The following is a 22,933-nucleotide window of genomic DNA, read 5'->3' as shown; positions in this document are numbered from 1 at the left end:
TTATGCAGTGAGCTGCTGCAGAGTTTTTGTGGTTAGTTGACTATGGCTCTGAAAATGTGATATTGTAGGACTCCATATTATCTCTCCCTGATTTATATGCTGATAGCCTGAGTCTGTGCTCCTTCCTACAGCAGCATTCCCAGGAAAGCCCAAGATAGATCAAAGCATCTATCAAAGCCCAGATTTGAGTTGTCTTGGTAGCTAATGGCAGCCTTGGCTTGGGAATCCTGACGTAGGGTTCCCCATGCAGTAGAGAGTCATTATGGGGCCATTTGAGCTCTGCACATCAGAGTTCAGGGATGTTTTTGGATGGTATTGTGCCTCAAACTCTACACAGTCTTTTGCATCTGCTGGGCAAAGTGTGGCTTCAGCAGGGACATGCCCTGGGACAGCTGGTGCTGCCTGTGGTGGTACCTGTCACCTCTGCACTTGTCCCAGGTGGTATCTGCTGCTGCTCACAGCTGTGTTCACCCAGTGCCAGGCAAAAAGATCCCTTCCTCCTAAACAGAGCATAGCCCAACACCAGAGCTTGAGCTTCTGTGTGTAAAAATAAGGTTTGCTTGGTTTTGTTTGATAACATCAAGTAGTGAAGAGTTTGATGGAATCAGCTACTTCACTAATGAAGCTTGTTTTGTTTAACAACATATCTTCTGCCTTTTGCTTCTTTGGTCTGTTGCCTCAAGCCTTTGTTGCCCCTTTAATATCTGAAATGGAGCCAGCATTTTTCATATGACCGGAGCTCTGTAGATGGCATTCCTGGAAGCAGGGCTGCCAAAGCTGGCCTGGCCACGCATGTTCTGCATGGGACATATTGTTCTTGGAGCCACTCTGACCTGTAACCGGCAGCTGGACAAAGTGGTGTGTTAGACCCTTGTCAGAAACTTCTTAATAGCCTGTTGAAGCACTCTGCACTACTGTGCTGTGTTTCTTCCCGGGTAAACTTGGAAAACGGTGGGTGGAGAATTAGATAGAAGCCTGTTCTTGCAAGTAGAACCTTGTGTATTTTAACTCTATAAATGCTGCCTGGAAACTGGCCATCCCATGCTCATCTTTCCTGACACCCAATTACCGCCGCCCCCAAAGTTTTAAAACATTTACATATCTTTAGTCTATTCATTCCTTTAGTGACCTATAGAAATGTATGTCCTCTGCAAATCTTATACAAATCTTATACAAATATCTTATACAAATATTAATCACTCAGTATAGGGAAGGGTTCTCAAGAGTACAATTTTATTTTTAACTTTTTCTAGTAAAAATGGCACTGAACAACTACATCTAATTGGCAGATTAGGAAAAAAGCCTTGATGTCACTTAGACATCCAGACAGTCTTTGAGAGCAGTAATGCAAAGGTGCTGTTTACTGGAGGCACCTGGGCATGTCAAGTTTCATTTTCCTGCTGTCTAAATAGTAGGGGATGATAAGTTCTGCTGGAGAATTATGGCTCTGCTGTGATTGTTCAATAATGTCTCAAATCCCCTACCAAAGTCGAAGCCACCACCGTGCTAGGCACAATGAACTTTAAGAATAACTGGCAGATCCAGCCCTGCGCTTACAAAGTAGACAGATATAGACAAAAGGGAGCAGGATTACTGGTAACAGACTCAGACATTACTAGCCAGATGTAGTACTCAAATATTAAAAAGGAAATGTTGAATGGGACATGAGAACCTGTCTCAGGCTGTTCTCTCCTGAACAATGCTTGTGTTGGCCTTACCTGTGCAGGCTCATGGCAAAAGTGGCCCCAATAGCAGACAAATTCAGCATCAAAGAGTGCCAGGGTCTCCAAAACTGGTCTAAGGAGAGTTTAAAAACAGACCCTTGTTTAGGTGTCTAAACAGAAACTGAGTAACTTAGTATTACATAGTTCTGAGTGCCTGAGCAGTGGAAAACTATTTTTGGGCTCTGACAACTGCAGTTCCAGGAAGAGAGGAGGCTGCTCCATCTGGCTCAGAAGAATTACTTCTGGTTGTTGCTTTTTTCCTTCTTTTATTTTGTACCATGTTTGTGTTTGCTAGGTTAAAATTATCTCTAGAATTGCAGAACACAAAGTATCGGAAGCAATCTTTGTATGGTACAATCAGACACTGAGCCATCAAAGGCCAAAATCTCAGTGTTTGTTCCTATTCACAAGTTCAGCCTTCAAAAGAGAAAAGTGGTGTTGTTTGGCATCCTGCGTGCAACTTTACTTGTATTTGTTATACTTGGTATCTGAGAACAATGTTCCTTCAACCAACAGCAAATGCTGAATATATTAGAAAAGAGGGGAAAGAGATGTATAAATGCTCGATTGTTCTGAATACGTAGGCTGGAGAACTATGGTTGGAATTAGGGTTGTGACTCTCAGAGCAACATAATGCAAGTCACAAATGTTACTTTTGCATTCCACTGGAAATTATGCTAGGACTGAGGATACTCTGCCCCCTCTTTTTTTAGGAGATAGATGACTGCAACCAAAAAGACCTACAGCAGGACTCGGCAGGTGTCAACAGTATTGCAGAGGTAAAACCAGACAACCCCCAGCCAGCTGCTGCAGTAGATAACTCCGTCATGAGTTTCCTTAAAACACTGGTAAGCTTCTGCCTTTCCTTTTCATCTCTAGTCTATGCTTTAAATTGCTTATAAAAATTCCACATGGATGTGTTGAGCTAAATGTAGCATGTTCAGTGTCAGGGGCACCGAGAAGTAATGAAGCCGAAAGGATGCCTTAGAAAACGACTTGAGAGTGATAGAGTTGTGTAGGTACCGTGCAGTGATGATCAAATCACGGTGACCTACTCTGGAAAATTTCTCCTGCATAGATACTTATAGATCTGGGGGTATTTAGCTGTCTTAAGGATTTTCTACATGATGAAACTTTATTTTGTAATAGCTCTAAAGGTTCATTTTTTATGAATTAATCAGACATATAAGCTTGAATAGTGTATATATATATATATTTCATTTTAGCCATTGATTTTAAATTGTTCTTGAGAAACATTTATAATATTTCCCACATGAGGGGAAAGCAATATTTGTACTTCTTTTGCCTTCATGCTAGAAAAAACTGCTAGTTTCAGATATATAATCTTCCAGATCTTTTGAAAAATTGAATTGGTTGTGACTGTTTGGTTTTTTTTTTTGGTTTGGTTTGGTTTTTTTTTCAAATACGTTTAAGGTCTCCCCAGGCAAAGCTGAAGCCAAAAGTGACTCTGAAGACAAGGTAGGAAGATTCTTCATTCTGTCACTACTCACTAGATATTTTTGACATAAGTATTTCCTCTTCATTGTGTTGCTTTTTCCCCAGTTGATGTTACCATTTGAAGTAATTGAAATATTTTTTCCCCCCTGAAAAGATGTCCAGAAAAGGTAGCCATCAAAACGCACTGTTTCAGTGAGACTTGTAGCTCTTTCAACAGCTCCCAAAAAATCCAGTTGTTTGGTCCCGTTTGCAGACCTGACTTCATCAAATGCACCCGTGTGCTTCTGCAACAGGTGCCTGTTGGTGCAGGTGTACTGTAATTTGGAAACAAATATGCTGTTTGGGTTTGGTTTGCTGTCACACCCGTGAGGGTAAACACATCCAGATGACTAGCAGGATATGCAAACTCATTATAGGGAGGTGAAATGGGAGTTGTTTTTTATGAAGAATTCCTTTACCTTCACTAGTGTTTTCCTGATACAAATAATGACTTTTTCATTATATTAAAGGAAAAATACTTTCAGAAGGTTCACTTGAAAAAAGTTGTGGATTTTACAGCTGACATATATAATGAAATAATGGCCATTTTTACCCAATAAATAACTTCTGTTTTAGTGGTAAAGGTGCATTGTGAAGCGAGGCTTTCCCCTCGGTGCAGTCTGAGCTCCCCTGTGTGCCATGGGGCTTCCACGTGGTTCGACTGGCACAGGGACTGTGGTGACTTGGACTCCTGGTCACACTCTCATTTTGGCTGCTAATGAGCCTCCTTTGCAGGGAGGAGCTGGGGTTTATCACATTAGGGCTGGTACATTCCCAATGTCTCAGCAGTTCTCTCCCATAGCTAAGAGAACAGACAAGCTTCCTCCTAATTCTGGGAAACAGTTCCAGCCCACTGCAACACAAAGCAGGGTGGTGTGCTCCCTCCTGCTGAAACACAGAGGCGTGTGGCATCAGTGGAGCTGAACTTGGGTGATTCTGCAGCAATATGCTGTCAACAGTGATGCCTCTGGCTTTAATCAGCTGGCTAAAGACAGGTATGCTTTCAGCAGCCGGGGCACACCCTTAGTGATTGTCATTTCATCCGTGTAAACACAAGAGTAGAACATGAGTTGAGTCATATCGCCTTGGGTTAATTGATCCCTTGCAAGTTCATACTAACTGTGGCGTTCAGATCAGATCTGCTCCGGACTATACATTTGACCCTTCTCCAGCAGATCCTGACTTGTTCTTGCACTGTTGTACATTGGGGAATACCGGGAACGGTACCAAGTACAGTGTGGAAAAATGGCCAATTTTTATACAACCAACTGCAGCCTCTTCCTAGCACAAAACACTTTGTAGAAAGCTTGTCATTGCACTGAATGAAACAGTTTTGAGACCAAGATCTCAATGTGCTCTTAACTGCTACTTTAGGTACTCTGGACCTTTCTTCCTACCACAGTGCTTGATACTTTGCATTGTAGATGCTGTACACTGATTGTTTCTTCAGACTTTGGATCTCTCTGTGTTTCTGTAGTTCCTAGAATTTTTTGTGAACTCACTTTAAAGCTTTTTACTAAGTTGGAAGCTTCTATTTTTACCTTGTTCAAGTGCAGGAGAAAACAGAATGAAGCTTGTAAAGGAACAAGCTAATTACCTGGAGGATGAACACTTGAGTTTTCATTCACTGAAATATAAATTTTAAAAATTGTATTTCTTCACTATATGTTGACCCAATTCTGAAGTAAATCGGGAACAAAATTGTCTAAGGGAAATCAGAATGAAGTCCAGGATACTAGCAAGTAATAAGTAAAAGAAATGGTATATCCTCTTTTATACCAGGTAATTAAAAAGTCATCTTACTGCTTTAAAACCTGACACAGTGAAACGCTGAACAATGCTACAGCATATTATTTGTGATTAGTCATATATCATGGGTGCATATACAGTATAGTTACCATAGAACAGACTCCTGTGTTAACTTGTTTATGTTGAAGCTTAGTTAAGCAACCTTGGATACTTCTGGTTTTGCGTCTCCCATCCTTTTTTATTACTGAAAAGATAAAAGTGGTGTAGAAGGAGGGGAAAAAAAGCCTCTTGTTTGTAACATGAAGACTGGAGCTTTTTTTCCTGCATGGATAAATCCAGAGGGTTGTGCTGGAGACTGATGATGATGATGGTGGGACAACAACTGTGATTTCAGTGAGTTTTGAGGAGGTACTTGAATTATTATTAAAAAAACACATATTTTCCAATGTTGTGAAAAGTTAAATGGAACATTTTAGTAAATGCTGGTCAAGTTTTTAAATGACTTGTAGAAAAGTCATGTATTTGAACAAGCTCACCTCTACCCTATGCAGGGTAACATGGTCTGCCTTGAGCTGTAGATAGTCTGCTACCACTTCTTAAAAATTGACAACATATTGTTTCTTTCCCATATAGACATTAATATTTCTTTACCTTATAGTCCTTTGTAGCATTTTTTTTAAAGTGCTGCCTAGTTTTTTAGAATACTAGTATCTAATATCAGTGGGTGATGATTCCCAAAATCAGTGCTTCCTGCGCATATTTAGAATGGAATGAGAAGGAAGCAGTGTTCACTCAACACTTTTAGTATCAGTCTCTCATTACTATTTTTCTGATATTCTCATTCCTAACTAATTTCATGAACATTAGTGAAAATTTGAAATATTTTATGTAGTATATATCATGAATACTCATACTGTCCTTTTCCTAAATGTGTTATCCAAAACAATTTTAAGTCCCTACAATATGACAATGAAAAGAATGAAAATATTTTCAAATATCTTTATTCATATATCTGCCTATTTTAAAATTATGGATCTTGAATGTAGTTTGTTGCTCATGAATATTAAGTTCAGGAGTCTGTCTTTGTGGGACCTGCGTCTCAATTTAATGAAGATTTTAGGGGCAAATTGTGGTTTGAGTCAGCTGGATTGCCTTAGTTTTTCTACTTATTTCACTACTCAAGCAGAAGAAAGTCTTAGGAGAACGGAGTAATTCAGAAAAAGATGACTTTTTTGTCCAAGGCAATAAGGAAATGTTTGGGTTTAGTACAACATGTATGAGTGCTTGAATGTTTTTCATGAACCGACTGAGAACTTTGCAATAAGTACTCAACTTCAAATGGTGTTTTACAAAAGGGATCAAAAGCGGAAAAAGGCCATGGTGGGCAACCTGCTCCGAAGACAGCGGCAGAATCCCAGACTAAAGCAGCCAAGAAAAAGAAAGCAGAGTCTCCCAAGCTAGGACACAGTACATTTAGCAAACTCTTTAGGCATAAGGTCTGTATGAAGCCCCAGCAAGAGCAGAACCCTGAGCAGTAACAGATGGCTCCTGTCACACAGAAAAGAGATTTAATTGGTAACTGAAATCAGCATCTGGCCAGCTGTGCTGTGCACTGAAAACCGCTGGCACGAGTATTTCTCTGCCGTGCATTATAAAAACCATCTTTACGTGCAACATTTCTCTTGTTATACCATCTGTGAATTCAGGATTCTGAAACAATTCTTCTAACCTTCCTTACTGTGTGCTTCCCAGTTACTAACGCTGACTAAAATTCCCTGAACACTCAAAATATGAGGTACTGATAAAGAATTATGCAGATATGAACAGTGCCTGCAATTGTGGGGCAGGTTTAAGTGCTCAGTCCAACTACAATTAAGGCTTTATAATCCACATGGCCTTAGCACGCACTGTGATGTGGTTAAAACTGGGGAACTGGGGTATCTGATGTGGCACGGACAAGCTTGGAACATGGAATTTCCTTCAGAAATAGTTACTCCTTACTGAAAACAAGAAAAATAATTGTTGATTGAATTCCAAGTTTAGTTTGGAAGGGAAAAGCTTCATTTTCAAGGATGTTTTAAAGTGGCAGGGCCACAGACTTGAGAGAATTGTAGCTTTTTAGCCCAAAGAATGCAGAAGCAGAGACCCTTCCACTGGAGGAGGAAAGTAATTAATATTTAATGTTCACTCAAGACACCCACATGGAATTTCTGGTGAGTAGGGGGCTTTATAATCCAGGACATGAGGCAGAGTTCTTTAAGATATTTTCAAAACAAAAATGTTCTTTCTACTGTCTCATTTTTGAGATAAAAATGTCATCTGTGTGTTACTGAAGGAATAATAATCTTCCCAATGGTTTTAATCTACAATTCTTATCAACAGCCTGAAGTTAGGATCTCATCTTGCATATACTACATTGATAGCTAATAATTTTGATATTTAATACAATTAAGATATTAATTACTTGTTTATAATGAATTAAGACTTCCTGGTAGAAAATATACCTGGCTGGCACTTTTTAAGGTGCAATGTCTCTTCTCCAATAGTTGAAAATCTCACAATGATTTGCTAGGATTTACTATTAGTTTCATAAACATTGGTTTTCAATGTCCTGTGTTTACAAAATACTAACTTCAGTGTGAATGTTGTTTTCAAACAGCAAGGTACATCCTAATATAAACCGTGAGCTGATGGAATGGGATTTAGCCATTTGACCTCAAAGACTGAGTTTGGATGGCATTTGGCAGCTGGGTCCCTCTCAGCTCTTTTATTCCCATCCATATATATTTACCTTGCATTGCATGTCACTTTTGCAGTGTAACTGGACTTATTTTGGAGTTTTCACTTGGAAGGGTTAATCACTTATTTTCAGCATTGCTACTGAAGCCAGCTGATGGCATTACACTCCTTTTTACCACTTGTGCACTAGAGCTAACCACAGAAAGAAGTTCCTGGCTCCTGCAAAATAACTTGCACCTATTCTTTCAAGAAATCCGCAAAGCATTGGGCAGGCTGCCTAAACCCAGGGGTGCTGGGCTTGTATTTGAGTTTGTGGCTTGCTGCTCCTCTTTTTGTACAGCCCAGATATTCTCCTTCAGTGTAGGCTGTGCAGGATGTTAGGGTCAGTAGATCCTGATATGCATCACTGGCCAGAAAGGAATTCAACTGGATCCCTCCTGGCTTCCTGTATTTTGATGAAACCAGGAGATCCATGATTGTGAATAATTTTATTTTTTTTTCTTTTTACAGAAGAGTAAATCCCACCCAACGCACAAAAGTGAGTGGGTGGACTAAACCAACTTTCAGCATTTGCAGAGCTTCTCTTTGTAGAACTATAAAGTTATAAAGCCAATGCTGTTCTGTGCCTTTGATACCCAGGCAATCACCTGCCTATGTTTTGTATTTCAGAAAGCAAAGCTTCCTGCTTCGAAGGTAACGTTAGCACGTCCCTAACTGGTGTACAATTCCCCAAGTGGAAAACACCCAGCTCTGGCTTGTACGTGTGCACTGAAAGTTGCATGTGCAGACCCAGCTCAGAAAAAAGTCTTAAAACCCTGTGTAACATTTTACCTGAAGAAACTGGGAATGCGTATGTAAATACACGTTTTTAAAGAATGAATTGAGGACTGCAAGCACGGTAGCATGAGCACAAAGCAGTTGAACACAAGGCAGTGATGCTGCTGCAGGTAGAGGGATGGGAGCTGGCGGTCCCTGCAGGCAGCGCCGCCTCTGCCACAGACCAGTTTCCATGGTTGCGGGAGCCAGAACTTTCACAAACATTCACTAAAAATAAAATAATATGTGACACAGACAATTCCTGAACTGTGTAACTGTGAGCACTGACATTGCCAGAGACAGACTTGCCTTTGTGTTTTGTTTCCCTTCAGGCTGCAAAAGAGACTCAACAGACAACTAATACCAAAGTGAGTAGGATGATTCAAGTTATCTGTATGAATAACGCAGTCAGGGGTAATTACTGTCATTTTCAGTCTGAAAGACACTGTTTTAATTTCTTAATCAATTAATTATCTGTTACGAAGGGTGGGTTACTGTGTATTTTGTTTCTTCTAAGACATTATTTAATTTAAAAGGACAGAGCAGTGCAGCTCATGAGCTGCCCCCTGTTGTGTGGTGTGTCCTGTGCTATGATGTCTGCTGCATGTTCACCTCCTGTGTCTCAAGGTGCTGTGAGTTACTTTGTCCTTCATAGGTTTCCAACAGCCCTATGTCTTTGTTTCTTTTCAGAGCACTGACCAGCAGCCTGTTACCTCTGTAAAACCAGACAAAAATGTCCCTTCCTCCCAAGAGCTGCAGACTAAGCAGAGCACAAAAGCCCCCGAGGCTGCAGCCCAGCAGGCAGCAGTGGCCAGCGAGGCGCCCAAAGAGGGGACGAAGGAGAAAGCATCATCCACTCCTATGCCACTGAGCAAGCTCTTTTGGAAAAAGGTATGTCTGGGTTCAGGAGCTGGTCCATCCTGCAGGTCCACCTTCATACAGCATCGGGAGTTACAGTAAAGCAGCCAAATCTGCAGAGCTGAGCGTATCTCACATGCTAAATGCATGAGAGGCATAAATGATATATGCGGTTAGAAATGTATACGTGAGCTTTGGGCAATCACATATACACACGGCTAACAGCAGATAGACTACTGCAAAAGAATCTTATAAAACTGAAGTCTTTTAAGCCTCTCCATGCTATTTCCATGCTATTTTTGAATGGTATTACAGAAGAAGGAATATTACTCTGTCAATTCAACAGGCTTGTTAAAAATCCTACCAAGATTATAGTATTCTTTACCAAATTACATTATTAATAGAGATATAGGTATAAAACCACATTTTATTTCTGAGAATTTTTGTATTTAGTTCCTAAAGTCTGAAAACCTGGAATCTGTTGAGTCTATTCTTATTCAATAGAGTGAGTTTCATAGCAGAATGGATTGCCCTTTAAGTTTGGGACTGAGGTCAATTGTTTGGCAAGGCACAGTTTTTTTCTGAGGTTAAATAATGATTTCAACTAAAATTAGGACTGATTTTTGAAAACGTGGTTCCTGTTTCCATGATCTTTAGTGGTTAATAACCTGAAGGCTTATTCTTTTCTTGTTTCATTTGAGAGAGGAGCTGTACTGGACTTTACTGAATCAGTCTGTTGAATAACTGCTTTCCTGGGCTCCTGTTCAAGTTCAAATCCCAGAAATGAACTGCTTCCAAATAATATAGCTATTATCACTACGGAAACCACCTCTGAGTAGTCTGGCTTATTTGAAAACAGCGATGGGAAGTAGGATGTATGCTGAACATCAGGATGAAATAAGAAAAAAGAGGCCCTCTGGCAGATGGTTGTCTACAGTTTCAATGTAAAACTGAGAGTAATAAATCTGGTCTCAACTTCAGTATTTTCATAATGAAGTAACAAGACCTTTTGTGTATTTGAGAAAGGAAGAAAAAGTATAGAAGAAGGGAAAGTTTCCTTGCAGAAAAAATAGTGAAAACTTGCTCCTTGAAAGGGAAATTCTGGGATCTCAAACATCTCAAGGGTTTAACTCTTGCACCCAAATTTTGCCTTTCACTTCTGCTTGTTCATGATGATGGGTTTAATTTGTCCTACATCACCATTAAACTAAAGGTAATTACACCAGTGAATGGGAAGTGTCAAGACTTCTCTATAACTCTGAGTAGATGTTGGCTGCTACCAAAAGTATTAAGGGTCAGTTAGATAATTTACCTAAATACATTAAACTACAAGAGTGTATGAAATCTGACTTTTAACTTTGCATAAATGAGGCCATTTCTGCTTAGTCAGGATGATTCCAAACCCAATAAGTTCTGAAACTTTTTGCAAGTTTTCTGGAGTAAATTTCCATAGTAGAGAACTTAATTTGTTCCTATGGATTTTAAAAAAATGCACAACAACAACAAAATCTGCCTACTTAAGCACTGAATCCTCACCTATAAAAGGCTGATGTTGCTTTACCGGATTTTCTTGATAGAGATTAATACTATTTCTTTTGATGGAAGACTTTGGTAACCCAGTCAGCTTGAAGCTAAAATATTTTAAAAAAGGACCATAGATGTTAAAAACAAAACATCCTGTCCTTAGACTACAGGTTAACATCAAACTCAGCTTGGTTTGAGGATTTTAGGGTTTTTTGTGGTTTTTTTATGTTTGTTTGGTTTTATTTTGTTGTTGTTGTTATGGTTTCGCTGTTTTTTTTCTGCAGTGATTTTATCGTTCTTTCTGGCACCCTTAATATACCGTCCTTTGCTAGGTTAGAGAAACAAACCAGGCAACTCCAAGTAGGTGTATAATTCAGTGACGTGTCGTCTTTCCTTTTGAACTAACAAACAGCAACCACAACACTCGATAAATCCCGGATTCAGATCCAACTCCTCTCTTTCCAGGCAGTCTCTCAAATATATATTCTGATGAGATTTCACTTCAAAGTAAAGCTAATGAAGTACCTGTCAACACGTTGCGGTTAATGCTGTTGCTCTGACTACAGATGAATAAATATGCAGAAGAAAAAGAAATAAAATGTTTATTCCACTCCTTGGATAGAAACCACTCTGATTCTATTTGCCCCATTTCCTGATCAGGCTGTACAAGTTTTCATAACTGTTACTCAAATGTTTGTCATACTAACATTTTTTTAAATACTAAGGAATATTAATAGAAAATTACAGTTAGTTATTTCATGTATTTTTGTTGGAAACCTGGGTTTCAAGACCTTGTAGATATCTGATCAGGGCAGAGAAACATGACACTTCATTTATATCTGATCAAAGCATGCCAGTAACTGATGAAGGAAAGTGATTGAGGGAGCATTATTTAGTAGACTACTCTGTGAATTACCTTTAAAGTGGATATATTTTTTTTAAAAAAAACTATAATTTTAAGCTGTTGCAATTCTGTTGCCATACAAGTGCAGAAAAACTGTGCTCCTCTTACTGAGGGGTATTTATGCACTGATAATACAAACAGCAAACTGGTTAGCTATTAAGTGAAGGAGAATAACACCTTTTATTGCTGAGCCTGCAACCATATTCTGACAGAGGAAAGCAAAGATTAATATTTGGGTGGAGTGTGTGAGATGTTAAAATTACCCAGGACTTACTAAGTTGCTGTATATTCCTAGATGAGAGCAGTATCAGGCAGGTGGGAAGGAGATTTTTGGTCTTTTTTTTTTTCTGGATAAATGGATGAAAACACTTGAAAGATGATTCCCCCTGGTCGAGGGGGTGAGGAGGACAACAGGAAATGGGCTTTTGGGGGCCAATTCACAACCCAACTGCTGGCACAGCTGCCATCCTCAACATCCTCAACCCAGTGAGTAAATCCAGCAGAACTCAAGTCTGAACCAGGCTGCTGGGCTGCTTGCAGATCAGTGTGGGTTTAACCATAAGCTAACAGTTGTTAATACTAATTAATTAATGGTCTGAGCTGTCAGGGCTCCAGATCTGCTGGGTGGCACCTTCAGGCAGCAGCTGCAGGTCCCAGGGGCTGCAGGGTGGAGGTCCAAGGGCAGGTTGGTGGTAAAGCTGAGCTGCCTCCATCATCTTTGTGTTGGCAAAGGAGAGCAGGATGGGGCTTAAAGTCTCTCTCTGGCCCTCTGTGTGTCCTGCCTGTGAGCAGCAGGAACCGATCTCAAGCATGACTGCTCTTTTAAGTGGAAATTTCTTGAGTGAAAGGTCACCTCTTGTCTGTGCTGTTAAGATTAAAGCAAAGCTGCTTCCTACAGAAGGTATGACCCAGGAAAAACAGAAGAACGGTTCCCCGAGACTAATGAAATGCGGTGGAGAGTGCCAGCTCAGGCCCTAGCACAAGATCAAAGCAGGATACAGTGTTTACCTCAATTCTGAGCAAAGATGCGGCACACAAAAGGAAAACTCCTATCAAAGTTATCCAGGTCACAAAATAAGTTACACTCTCATAAGGCAAAAATTTATATGGTCAGGAACCTGGATAAGAAAGTGGTGTAGTAGTAGTTCATCAAAACAATAGGAGAGTTTGTAAGAACCAGAAAGAGGACTCGAAGGGTAGAAATAAACTTTCTACCACAACTTTTTTTAAGTAGGCTTATTACCAGAAGAAAATTAGGGACACTATCATTTAATAAATAAAATAATGCTTCCCAAACACAGGAAAACAGCCTAGTAAATTATTCTTATCTTTGCTAGTAATGTTTTATGAATTAAAATATTATTTTGAAAAAGAAAACACAGGTAGCTCTGTAATACAAAGAGCAAAAGGTGGTACTCTTCTAGGTCCTTCAAACAAATGTATCCTGAAATGTCTTCTGAGCTTGGCAGAGTGCCTTTAAAAAAAGAAAATGAAAATAACTCAATAGCACCTCTGTCTCCATGGGACATAACAGCAGTAGCTGCTGACTTAGGTTGAATTCATTACCATTTGTGTCTAAGGAAAACAGAGGCAGAATTTGGACCCATTAATTTAGTAACCTCAGTTGATGCAATTTATAGGTATAAGGTGATAATTTACACTTCTGAGAACACTTATGCAATTAAGATTCATAAAGCTGATAGAGCTAGGCTGTTTGCAAATTATTATTATACACAAACTGCAGTTTCATCCTAAATCTGGTCACAAAACTTGACATAATTTTTCTTCTTTTCTCCCAGGTGAAACAGAGCAACTGAGCCCCTTGCTCTAGAGAACAGTTTATGTTAATGTAACATCGTTCAAAGTTTATTGACTTTATCTTTGTCAGGTTCTTCCTATTACGCTTTCAATTCCTGCCAGAAACACCTTGGTGATTCTCTTGAACACACAAATGGAAAATTTTCTTCTAGCTTCCTACGGGAAACAGGAACAAAATTTAAAAACTCTATTCTTAAAAGTATGTCACAAAACACACCGTGGTTATGTGTCATCAGTCTCTAAGAAGATGCCACCATGGTCAGTCTTATTTGAGATTACTTGGTGATGTCTCTAGAGTTTCCTTTTGTTGCAGCATATTGTAATACTCTGATGTGATTGCACGGAAGTTGTGGAATCTCCAGCCTTGGAGATACTGAGAGCTCAATAAGTACCTTAGCAACCTGATGCAACTCCTGCTTTAAGTAGGAGGTTGGACTGGGCCTCCAGAGATTTCTTTGGGATCACAAAATCATAAAAGAAAAATCTTCAGCGTTAATTCAGTCTTACAGAGGGAGATGTCTATACAGGAATGATTCCTGGAGATAACTACAATAAAGTTATCACAATTTTTTAAATAGCAAGCCTAAGATCTCAAACAAGATAAGCTGTAACTACTACAACAACTTTGATATGGCTAATAGCGTACCGAATTTAACAGTGTAGGTATGTTGGATAGCTATGGTTAAAAAATATATATATATATATTAAAACAAGATTTAAGCTTTTCTAAAGTCTCCTATGGAATCCACGTGCAAAAAGTCACTGTTTACTTTAAACCAATCAGTCTCACAACTGTTGACTATCACTCAGCTCTTTTCTTTATTAAAACAGAGGGTGCTTTTCAGCGTTGAGCATTTTGCCCCAAGATGCATGTGTGACACTAACACTCATTGCACGGACAGAGCTTGAGAGCCAAACCCCATTTGGGCTGCAGCTGTCGCAGCAGTGACGTGAGCCCGAACCCTGAGCTCTGAACGATGAGCTCCCAGGAGCTACGGTGCTGCTTTATCGAGTCACTGCTTCAACTCATGCAATCAATCATCTCCTTCAAGCAAATAGTGGGTGAATTGATTACATGTATGTGTGAATAGGCAGAAATATAGATTAAACTTATTATAGATTGATTATCTCAAAAATGTTCATAAATATAAGTTAAATCTCCAATTTCATGGGGAAGCAGGCTGTGTTGCAGTCATCTCAAGCAGCAGGGGACAAGGAGTATTAAGTCCCTCATCGTTCTTCTCCTCTTCCACCCCCAAAATGTTCATTTCTTCCACAAAAGGGTGAGGAACAAAGCAAAATCTCTCATGCTGCTGTAGCCATCATGGTGAGTCCCCATCTTCCACCTTGTATGTGGGGTCCCCCAACTCAAAGAGAATATGGTAGAACTAAAAGGTATAATACAGAGAGAAAAATGCATAAATACATTGAATGGCTTCTGTATGTAGAACTACACAGATTAGGCTTTGCTTGTTTGTTTCCAGGGGTTTTTTTTGCTCAGAAAGAGGTTGGAAGAAAGGAACGTGACAGCAGTGTACAGAATGACTGCTGTAACAGAAAAGGTGAACAGGAAAGATCAGTCACGGCTCAAAATAAAAGTGGTAGAGTATCAAACAGAATTATTTTGTGACAAACAAAAATATAGTACTTTTTTTTTTTAAAAAAAAAAAAGGACATTTTAGCTGTAGAATTCTTTCCTACAGGATGCTCCTGGATGTCAGGAATTTATATCAACCCAAAAAAATGTTTAGCTAAATTTCTGTAGGAAAAAAAAAATCCATCAAGGTCTATTAAAGACATTACATGGGAATTGTTGAGTTGAAGACAATTGGAAAGCACATGAGGGCAGCAGTAGTGTGAGCTCCTGCTGGAACGGGTAACAATTTTTTAGTGCTCTGAGACAGGCTATGGGGCTGGGGTGAATCCGTGGTGTTATCTTTTAGATTGTTCTTATGTTCATGTGGCTAAAATTAATTTGTACAGAATAATTATGAGTATGCTTTACATGTAAGTTTTGCAAGAATTTGTAAAAATAGCGAAATACAAATAATTGAGATTTATTTACAGCAGTTCTTTTGCATAATAACCATAGTATATATTTCAGCTCTAACCATGCAGTACTTTTAAGCAGCTGCATGTGTACAAATGCCAATACCTTGGGTAAATGCTTCAGTATTAGAGGCTGAGGTTGCAACTTGTCATGCTTTAATAACTTTCTGTACCTTTCTTCAATAGGCTGAGGAAGGGCTTGCTTCAGGTCAGATTACCTAGCTATTAGCATAATAGCTTCTTTTTTTGGCAGAAAGATACTTCTTTACACAGTCACAGTGGGATAGGAATTGTCTGGTGGTTCTTGAGGGCACAGACAAGTGTTATTTCCCAGGGCAGGTGGGTCATGTTTTCTGCTCTGCAGTTTTTGATGTTCACTTAAACACACTGAGCATTGCCCAGGTAGCCTCGAGAAGGCTGTGGAATGAGACATGCAGGAGATTAATAAATAAATCTTACGGGGATCCATATTTCAGAGGAATTTACAAAACGCACACCTCTGTTCAAAGCACTATTAGAACAGAAGAAACTTTCCAGTAATAGACAAAAGCTCAGAGGGACCCAAAGCCCTTCTACAAAGAGAACGCTGCCGAGTACACAGCAGCTTTTCCCTGAACACGAATGAGGGTCAACACTATCAAAGAGGGTGACTGTGACCCATGGGATTAGGTGAAATAATAGATGAGCTACTTAACTACCTCATACCTCAGGAAGTCATTTATGTCTTTGCAACTGGGAACAGGAGCTGGTGTTGAGAATGTGACTGGCCTGAGAACACTGTGCCTGGACACTTCTATATTCAGTGAGAAAGGTGCTAAACAGCGTTTAAACAATTAATAATGTCCACAGTGTGTTTTAATTAATCCTATTCCTGCTCTTATGTGCAGACTTCTGGGTATGATATTTCTCATTTTACTGGTTTTACCTGAGCATTGTCTATGTAGGGCACACACCACTCTATGTAATTTCATTTAAACTTTCTTTTTAGAATTTTAATCAAAGATAAATTATTGTCTATGGGAAGTGCTACTGCAATTCAAGAAAGGCTATTTCTCCAACCTAAACAAGTGCTTTAAATCCCCCCAGATGACATACTAAATCAAAATCCTGAAGAAAGGTGTACAGATACAGCGAAGCTGCGAACGCTTTCATGCCACGTTTGTTTCTGATGTGCTAACTTACTGTACTGTTGAAGCACTTTGGTTGAAAAAGAAAAGAAACAAACAAACAAACTAGGTGATTAAGTCTGAATGTTTTAATGTTTTTTTCCCACTTTCTTAACATTTACCAAAACTAACCCCAGAACGCATCAGAAGAAGCGGAGATTGTAAGCAATGAGAAAGCAGATGCAACTTTAGAAGCCGTGGCTCCTGACAAAGATGAGAGTAAGAGCCCAGAAGCTGCGGAAGTGAAACCTAAAAGAGAAGAAAGTAAAACCCCCAAAGCAAACCTGCGGAAGTTTTTTAAGTTGGTAAGTAAGCAAAACACCGAATTCGAGAGTTTAGACTGACACGTTCGTTGCAAGCGGCTCGCAGAGCTTTTGAGAATGAACGTTTGTAAGAGTGCGCGAGTGCAGCTCTGCCCGTTTCCAGCCCTTGTCACACACCCCAGCCCCGTGTCCCCCGCCACAGCCCCGCTGTCCCACCCCACACCCCCCGTGGCCCCCCCGCGCGTTCCGCGTCCTGCACCGCCCCCTGGTGGCCCGGCCGGGAACAGCCGCGGTGGCCGCGTCCCCCCCACCCCGAGGTGGCCCAGGGCAGGTCAAGGGGCTCGATGCGAATGTCGCCGAGGAGCCTCCAGCTTCTCAAGCCGCTTCTGCTGGGTGATGTGAGATCTGGGCAGATCATCCTGGAGGAAAACAGCTACTCTTAGCTGCGGCAGCATCGAGCATCCCCGCACCGCACTGTTGTCAAGTCCTGTGATTGCATCAGAGAGTCAGATTTTTAATAGTGAAACCTTTTTTTTGGCAGCTTATGTAAGTTAGCTAAACTGGCATGTAAAAGGATACAATTGCTGCTTGGAGGATGTCATACATTAGATGGAAAAAAAAAAAAAGGCACAAAGTAGAATCTAATCCTTTTTCCAGAAAGCAGGTGAGATGATGGTGAGGCTGGTGTCATCTTGTGGTTATGGGCTATAATCCTGACAGACCAGTGCATGAGCAGCAGCCAGCCAGTATTCCTTAAAAGAGTCTAGAAAAGTGGCCAGGAAAATAATCCAAGTCTAGAACTAACACTTATCTGATTAAAACTGTAGTAGACCCTGAGGATTTATATAGCAATTGATCTGTTTTGGCAAGGTTCACAAATGTGTATGAAAGATTTCTATTTTTTTAATCAATGCTGTTTTCTGGCAGCTACATGGTGTGGGAGTCAGAGTAGCTTATACATTAAAATGTGAAAAATGTAGTTTCTTGTAACACAGTAGCAGAGGTTGTCTGAACTGTCTGCTCTCAGGTACATGCTGGTACATAGAGCTGTGAACAGTTACATTGTGAATGGTTAAAACTCATAAGTCAGATCCTAGAATCCCAGAATGTCAGGGGTTGGAAGGGCCCTGGAAAGCTCATCCAGTGCAATCCCCCCATGGAGCAGGAACACCCAGATGAGGTTACACAGGAAGGTGTCCAGGCGGGTTGGAATGTCTGCAGAGAAGGAGACATACAGGAACTCCATCCTTAGCACCTCTCACTTGTAGCACTGGGGATGAAATGATGTCTTCATGTGGCTGCATCTGTTCAACCTCTTTCACTTGCAAATCTGGACAAACCTCAGCCAACACCAAAAATATACCTCGTGGAGGAATCCTTCCTCCTTGCTGCAGATGAAGGAGCCATGAATAAGATAAGATCTTGATCAGAGTGGGTATTTCTGTCTCTGAAACAAACTCTGCTTGTCAGTGGGAAGGAATGTGGCAGGACTTCCTCAACAAAACCCAGGCTCTTGTTTACTGATATACTTTATTGTTTAGTCTTCATTCTGGCGAAAGATGGATTATTGTTCTGGCATCTGAAAGAGATTGACTTTTAATTTTAGTTTAACATGATTGTCTACTGGGTTTCTCTTCTGCCTGCAGAAGATGATCCCAAGGTATTCTGATAACATCTGCAGTTGTGTTACACAGCTGCCACCCAGCTGCCTAAGAGAAGGTAGCTCAACTTAGAAGTCAAGACTGGGACTCAGTTTAATTCTACTTCAGTCTACCGTAAGCCTCAGACAGGCAAGTCAGTTATTTGTTCATGTGTCCCAGCTTTGACATAATTTGCTCAGAAAGCACAAGCACAGACTGATAGCAAGTAAAACATTTAGATCCATCACACTACAGCTAACACTGTTGACACAAGGATAGCCACTGCAAAATCTAGGAGTAATTTACTCTGGGAAAGGCAATGTGTATCTCTGAGACTGCCTGCTGACTTGCTCAGTGCAGATGTCCCTTATTTGTGATGAATTGTTTGCAATTGCAAAGGTCAAGAAAGCGACTGCTGTGGTTAAAATGGGAGAGGGTTAACCAGTGCTATAAAAGCTATTGGGGAATTATTGAAATACATAAAGTATTAGTTTAAAGGCCTATGGTTCAATGAGTTGAAGAAATACTACTGTTCTTTTGTCTAACTAGGCTACACCCACATGAATGTGAAATGGTGCTGCCTGTTGAAAGGCACTTATGCCTCATTATTCACAAATAACTACCTTATTTACTGGGTGGGGTAGATCAGGGCCCCTAAAGACCTCGAGTGGAGGTGAGCAGGTCTGAGAGCCCCTTAATGTCTAGGACACATCAGATTATGTGCACCCTGAAAGTTCCTGCTTTTCTCCATAGAATACACATGCAAAGCTAAGATAAATCCTTTCAAAATATCTGATTTGAGATATATTGTGGAGATAAGAAGGGTGTAAAATTGCATTTTTTAATCAGAACAAGTAGGATTACCAACTGTGAACTGAGGCTGTAGCCTTTGTCCTCAGCCGGGGAGGTAACAGGCAGCAGGGTTGGTCTGAGATAGCGCTGAGTATGGCCGAATAAAGCGTCCTGTTTCTGCATCAATGAAGATGCTCCCAAGGACAATATTTCTTTCTGGAATAACGTAAAGTTTATTTCCAGATTGTGTCCAGTGTCTGTGTTGGCCACACTTCCCCATGTAAATAAACTTTTAAGTAATAAATTGTATCTGGAATGAAGAATAACTATTTTATGTTGTCCCTCCTTAATTTTCCTTCATCATTCATGAAAATATAGCAAGTGTATTACCTGTCCTGTGTTACCTGTCCCCACCCTCCTCCATTTAAAGATATGCTGATCCACCCCTACGGGTGCAGAAAGCAGAAAAGCCCTTTAGGGAGCTTTCAGCAGCAGCAATCCAAAAGTGACCAAAGGCAGGGACAGACTTTACTCTGTCACTATGTTCTTGTAAACAAAATAATGGATTGCTAAAGATTGGCTAAACCAGGGTTTGTTTTTGAGGAAAAAAGTAACAAAGTGATTACTGTTAGAGCACAAACTTTTTTTTCCAGAAGGCATTTTAAAGACTTACTGAAATAGAAACGCGCAGACTAGATCTTGTCACAACACATCTTCATGCACTATGGACTGAGTTTCTGTCCTGTAACGTTAAGACAGACCACACTCTGCTTCCTCCCCTCCATTTCTGCATCCTCTTACACACAGATAAAGAGTCACGAGCATAAAGATGCAAGAGACTGCACAACAGCATGTTCCAGAAGGAGATTTTTTCCCAGAATTTGTGACAAATCATGAATTGTCACGGAGTAGGTTAGTTTTCTATCATGCTGCTGCTACATATTGGTTGTATGTGGTTTTATAAGAAAATCAGAGAATTATATAGGTCCTTGCAATAACACCTTACATAGGATCAAACTGATGCTGTTGTGCTTCAAGTAACAAATCTTCAAGCTGCAGAAAACCACAAACCCGCCTGATCTATATTTAGAACAAAAGTCACATCCTTTCATTGTTTTCACTGAACTTATACAATGAAAAATGGCATTTAAATTTGGGCACTTTGAATTTCTGGAGTTTGTTTTACTGCTAAGCTCTGTGATTTATATGGTGCTCAAGAGGATACCACATTACACCCTCTAACATGCTTTTTAATTAAATGTGTTCATACTATTCCTTCTGTTTATCTGATGTTACTAATTGTAACTAAACCTTAATCTAATTGTCACAAATATTCTATTTTTTTTCTCATTGAGCAAGTTTGCCAAACAGGTTTTTCTCATTTTAAAAAATAGATAGAAACAGGGGATCACACCTTAGAAACCAACAAATTTCAGAGTGAGGGTTTGTTCTGAATGAGCCACCAGTGCCACAGGCTCTGCTCAGCCTGGGCAGGGGCACCAAGAAGGGCCATTCATTAAGTGTCTATGGAGAGAAGGCACAGACTGGAAAGTAGAAGTTGTGAGAAATGGATGTCGATGCTAAAATATAAAAATATATCCATAAAGCTGAGTGGGTTTTAATTATTCACGGGATATGCACTTAGTATGATCGTTAAATAGAAAAGAAGCCCCACTAGATCTTGTAAGACAGATTTGCCTCCGAAAAGCAAGCAAAAGCTCTTTCCTAGAAAACTCCAGTGGCAGGGCTGATAGCGCTGCCTTGTTTACTGGCTGATATGATCTCTAGTCCGCTGAGACCTCATTCATATTTCTCAAGCCTTAATGGGAAAATTGCCTTGCAAGAGACAATCACTTCACATAGAAAAGAACCAGCAGAAATCTGCCTTGGAGATGTGGCTGTTTCAAAAATGGTGGCAGAGTTTCTGAAATGTCCGGTTTGGTTTTAGTGTTGTGAAGAGCATCCTTAAATCAAATCTTATATTTTTTGCTTCATGTGTGTTTTTATATTGAGCTAATACCTCGAACAGCAACCCAGTTAGAAGTGCTATAATCCTTTGTTATTTTAGTCAGTCAAGGGTGCTGGAGGCACAACCGGTTCAGAAGAGCTAAATGGTCCAAGCCCCAATCACCAAGTAAGTGCCTGGATCTTTTCATTTTTTGGTGATGGGTTCTTGTCACCTACTTCAACTCAACTGTAGCTTTTGAAATGTAAAACTCACTGAAAGAAGGGTGCTCTGTGCTCACTGAGCCTCATAGATTTACGTATTTCTTTATCTATTTATTTTATCTATTCATACAATTAAACAAGATTTTAAAGGGTTCCTAGCAGATTCTTCCAGGTGTGTTCCTTTTCTTAACATTAGTGGGTTTATTTTCAATTTTATTCTTGTTTCTCTTGCTATTCTTTTACTTGCTGCATGTACCTTGGCTTCAGCAGTGAAACTAAATACACACAGCTAGAATAATTTTGACTTTGTTGATTTACTTGTCTGCTGAGGAAAGGACCATTTAGGTGGAAACTCTATAGAACAGCAAGTAAAGCGAGAATGAAAACTGTTCACTGATGTTTAACAAAAGCTACGTAAATAGTTTTTCTTATTCTGGTTTTGTTTCTTCTATGTTCATAAAAGCTAAACCAAAATTTTGCATGTTACATTCCTGGGTCTACCTTTTATCATTTTAATTAGCATCCAGTTGCCTTCCATTTTTTTAAATCAACTTATTGTCTTCCTTCTTCTCTCACTTGCAGTGGTGTAAATTAGCAGAGTTTTATTGCACAGAAGAGCTCAAGGAAGGTTTTATCTGCTATTGGCTTTTTCCTTTTTTAGAATTTCTGTGAAATGATCTTAAATGATGCTATTGCATCTCTGGAATGCTGTGATTCTGCTTTGGTTTTCATCACCATCATTCTGTATACTACAGAAATACACTACAACACCGATCCAAAATCTGCAGAAATTTAGGGGGTTGCCATTTGCACTTAAAAGGCAGACTTGGATTAAGGTCTTCTGTAACACAATGGGGAAAAATAGTATCCTGCTAATCTTTTTCAAGTGGCACTGAGAGAGTAGAAGCAATCTGGCAGGTGCAGATCACTCTTTAAAATAAGAAACATTAACATGTTTCATTATTCATAGGCTTCACTTTGTATTTCCTGAGCTGCTCCCATCAATATAAAATATGCCAATTTCCTGCCTTTCAAGGTTAATATGAAACACCTCAAAGAGATTATCTGATTGGATTTTTTTTTTCTGTTATTTTGCCTGGAAAATCTATTATGAATATTTTTTTAAGCCTTTAGTTTGACTAACATCAAAGGCTCAAACCTGCTCACAGAAACAGCCCCAGTGCATCCAGTTCGGATTTGGCTGCGATATTGTAACCGAGGCACC

At 39.8% G+C, this 22,933-nt stretch overlaps 1 protein-coding gene across 1 annotated transcript in view; it reads left to right on the top strand.

Annotated features, from left to right (window-relative positions):
* The window catches only part of BCAS1 (brain enriched myelin associated protein 1), a gene marked incomplete at both ends in the record, with an annotated part of 34,253 nt that overhangs the window by 4,187 nt on the left and 7,133 nt on the right, over positions 1 to 22,933 (top strand). The window contains 7 exons of the mRNA XM_080354670.1: positions 2,438 to 2,572; positions 3,159 to 3,203; positions 6,326 to 6,466; positions 8,858 to 8,893; positions 9,216 to 9,416; positions 16,982 to 17,149; positions 21,608 to 21,673. Of these exons, the coding sequence (XP_080210796.1) occupies positions 2,438 to 2,572; positions 3,159 to 3,203; positions 6,326 to 6,466; positions 8,858 to 8,893; positions 9,216 to 9,416; positions 16,982 to 17,149; positions 21,608 to 21,673 (792 nt within the window). The remainder of the gene's footprint in view (positions 1 to 2,437; positions 2,573 to 3,158; positions 3,204 to 6,325; positions 6,467 to 8,857; positions 8,894 to 9,215; positions 9,417 to 16,981; positions 17,150 to 21,607; positions 21,674 to 22,933) is intronic.

The sequence above is a fragment of the Nesoenas mayeri genome, assembly GCF_963082525.1.
Source record: "Nesoenas mayeri genome assembly, chromosome: 16".
Classification (NCBI taxonomy): domain Eukaryota; kingdom Metazoa; phylum Chordata; class Aves; order Columbiformes; family Columbidae; genus Nesoenas; species Nesoenas mayeri.
Note: the sequence above shows the minus strand (reverse complement) of the source record. Positions and strands in the feature narration are given on the sequence as shown.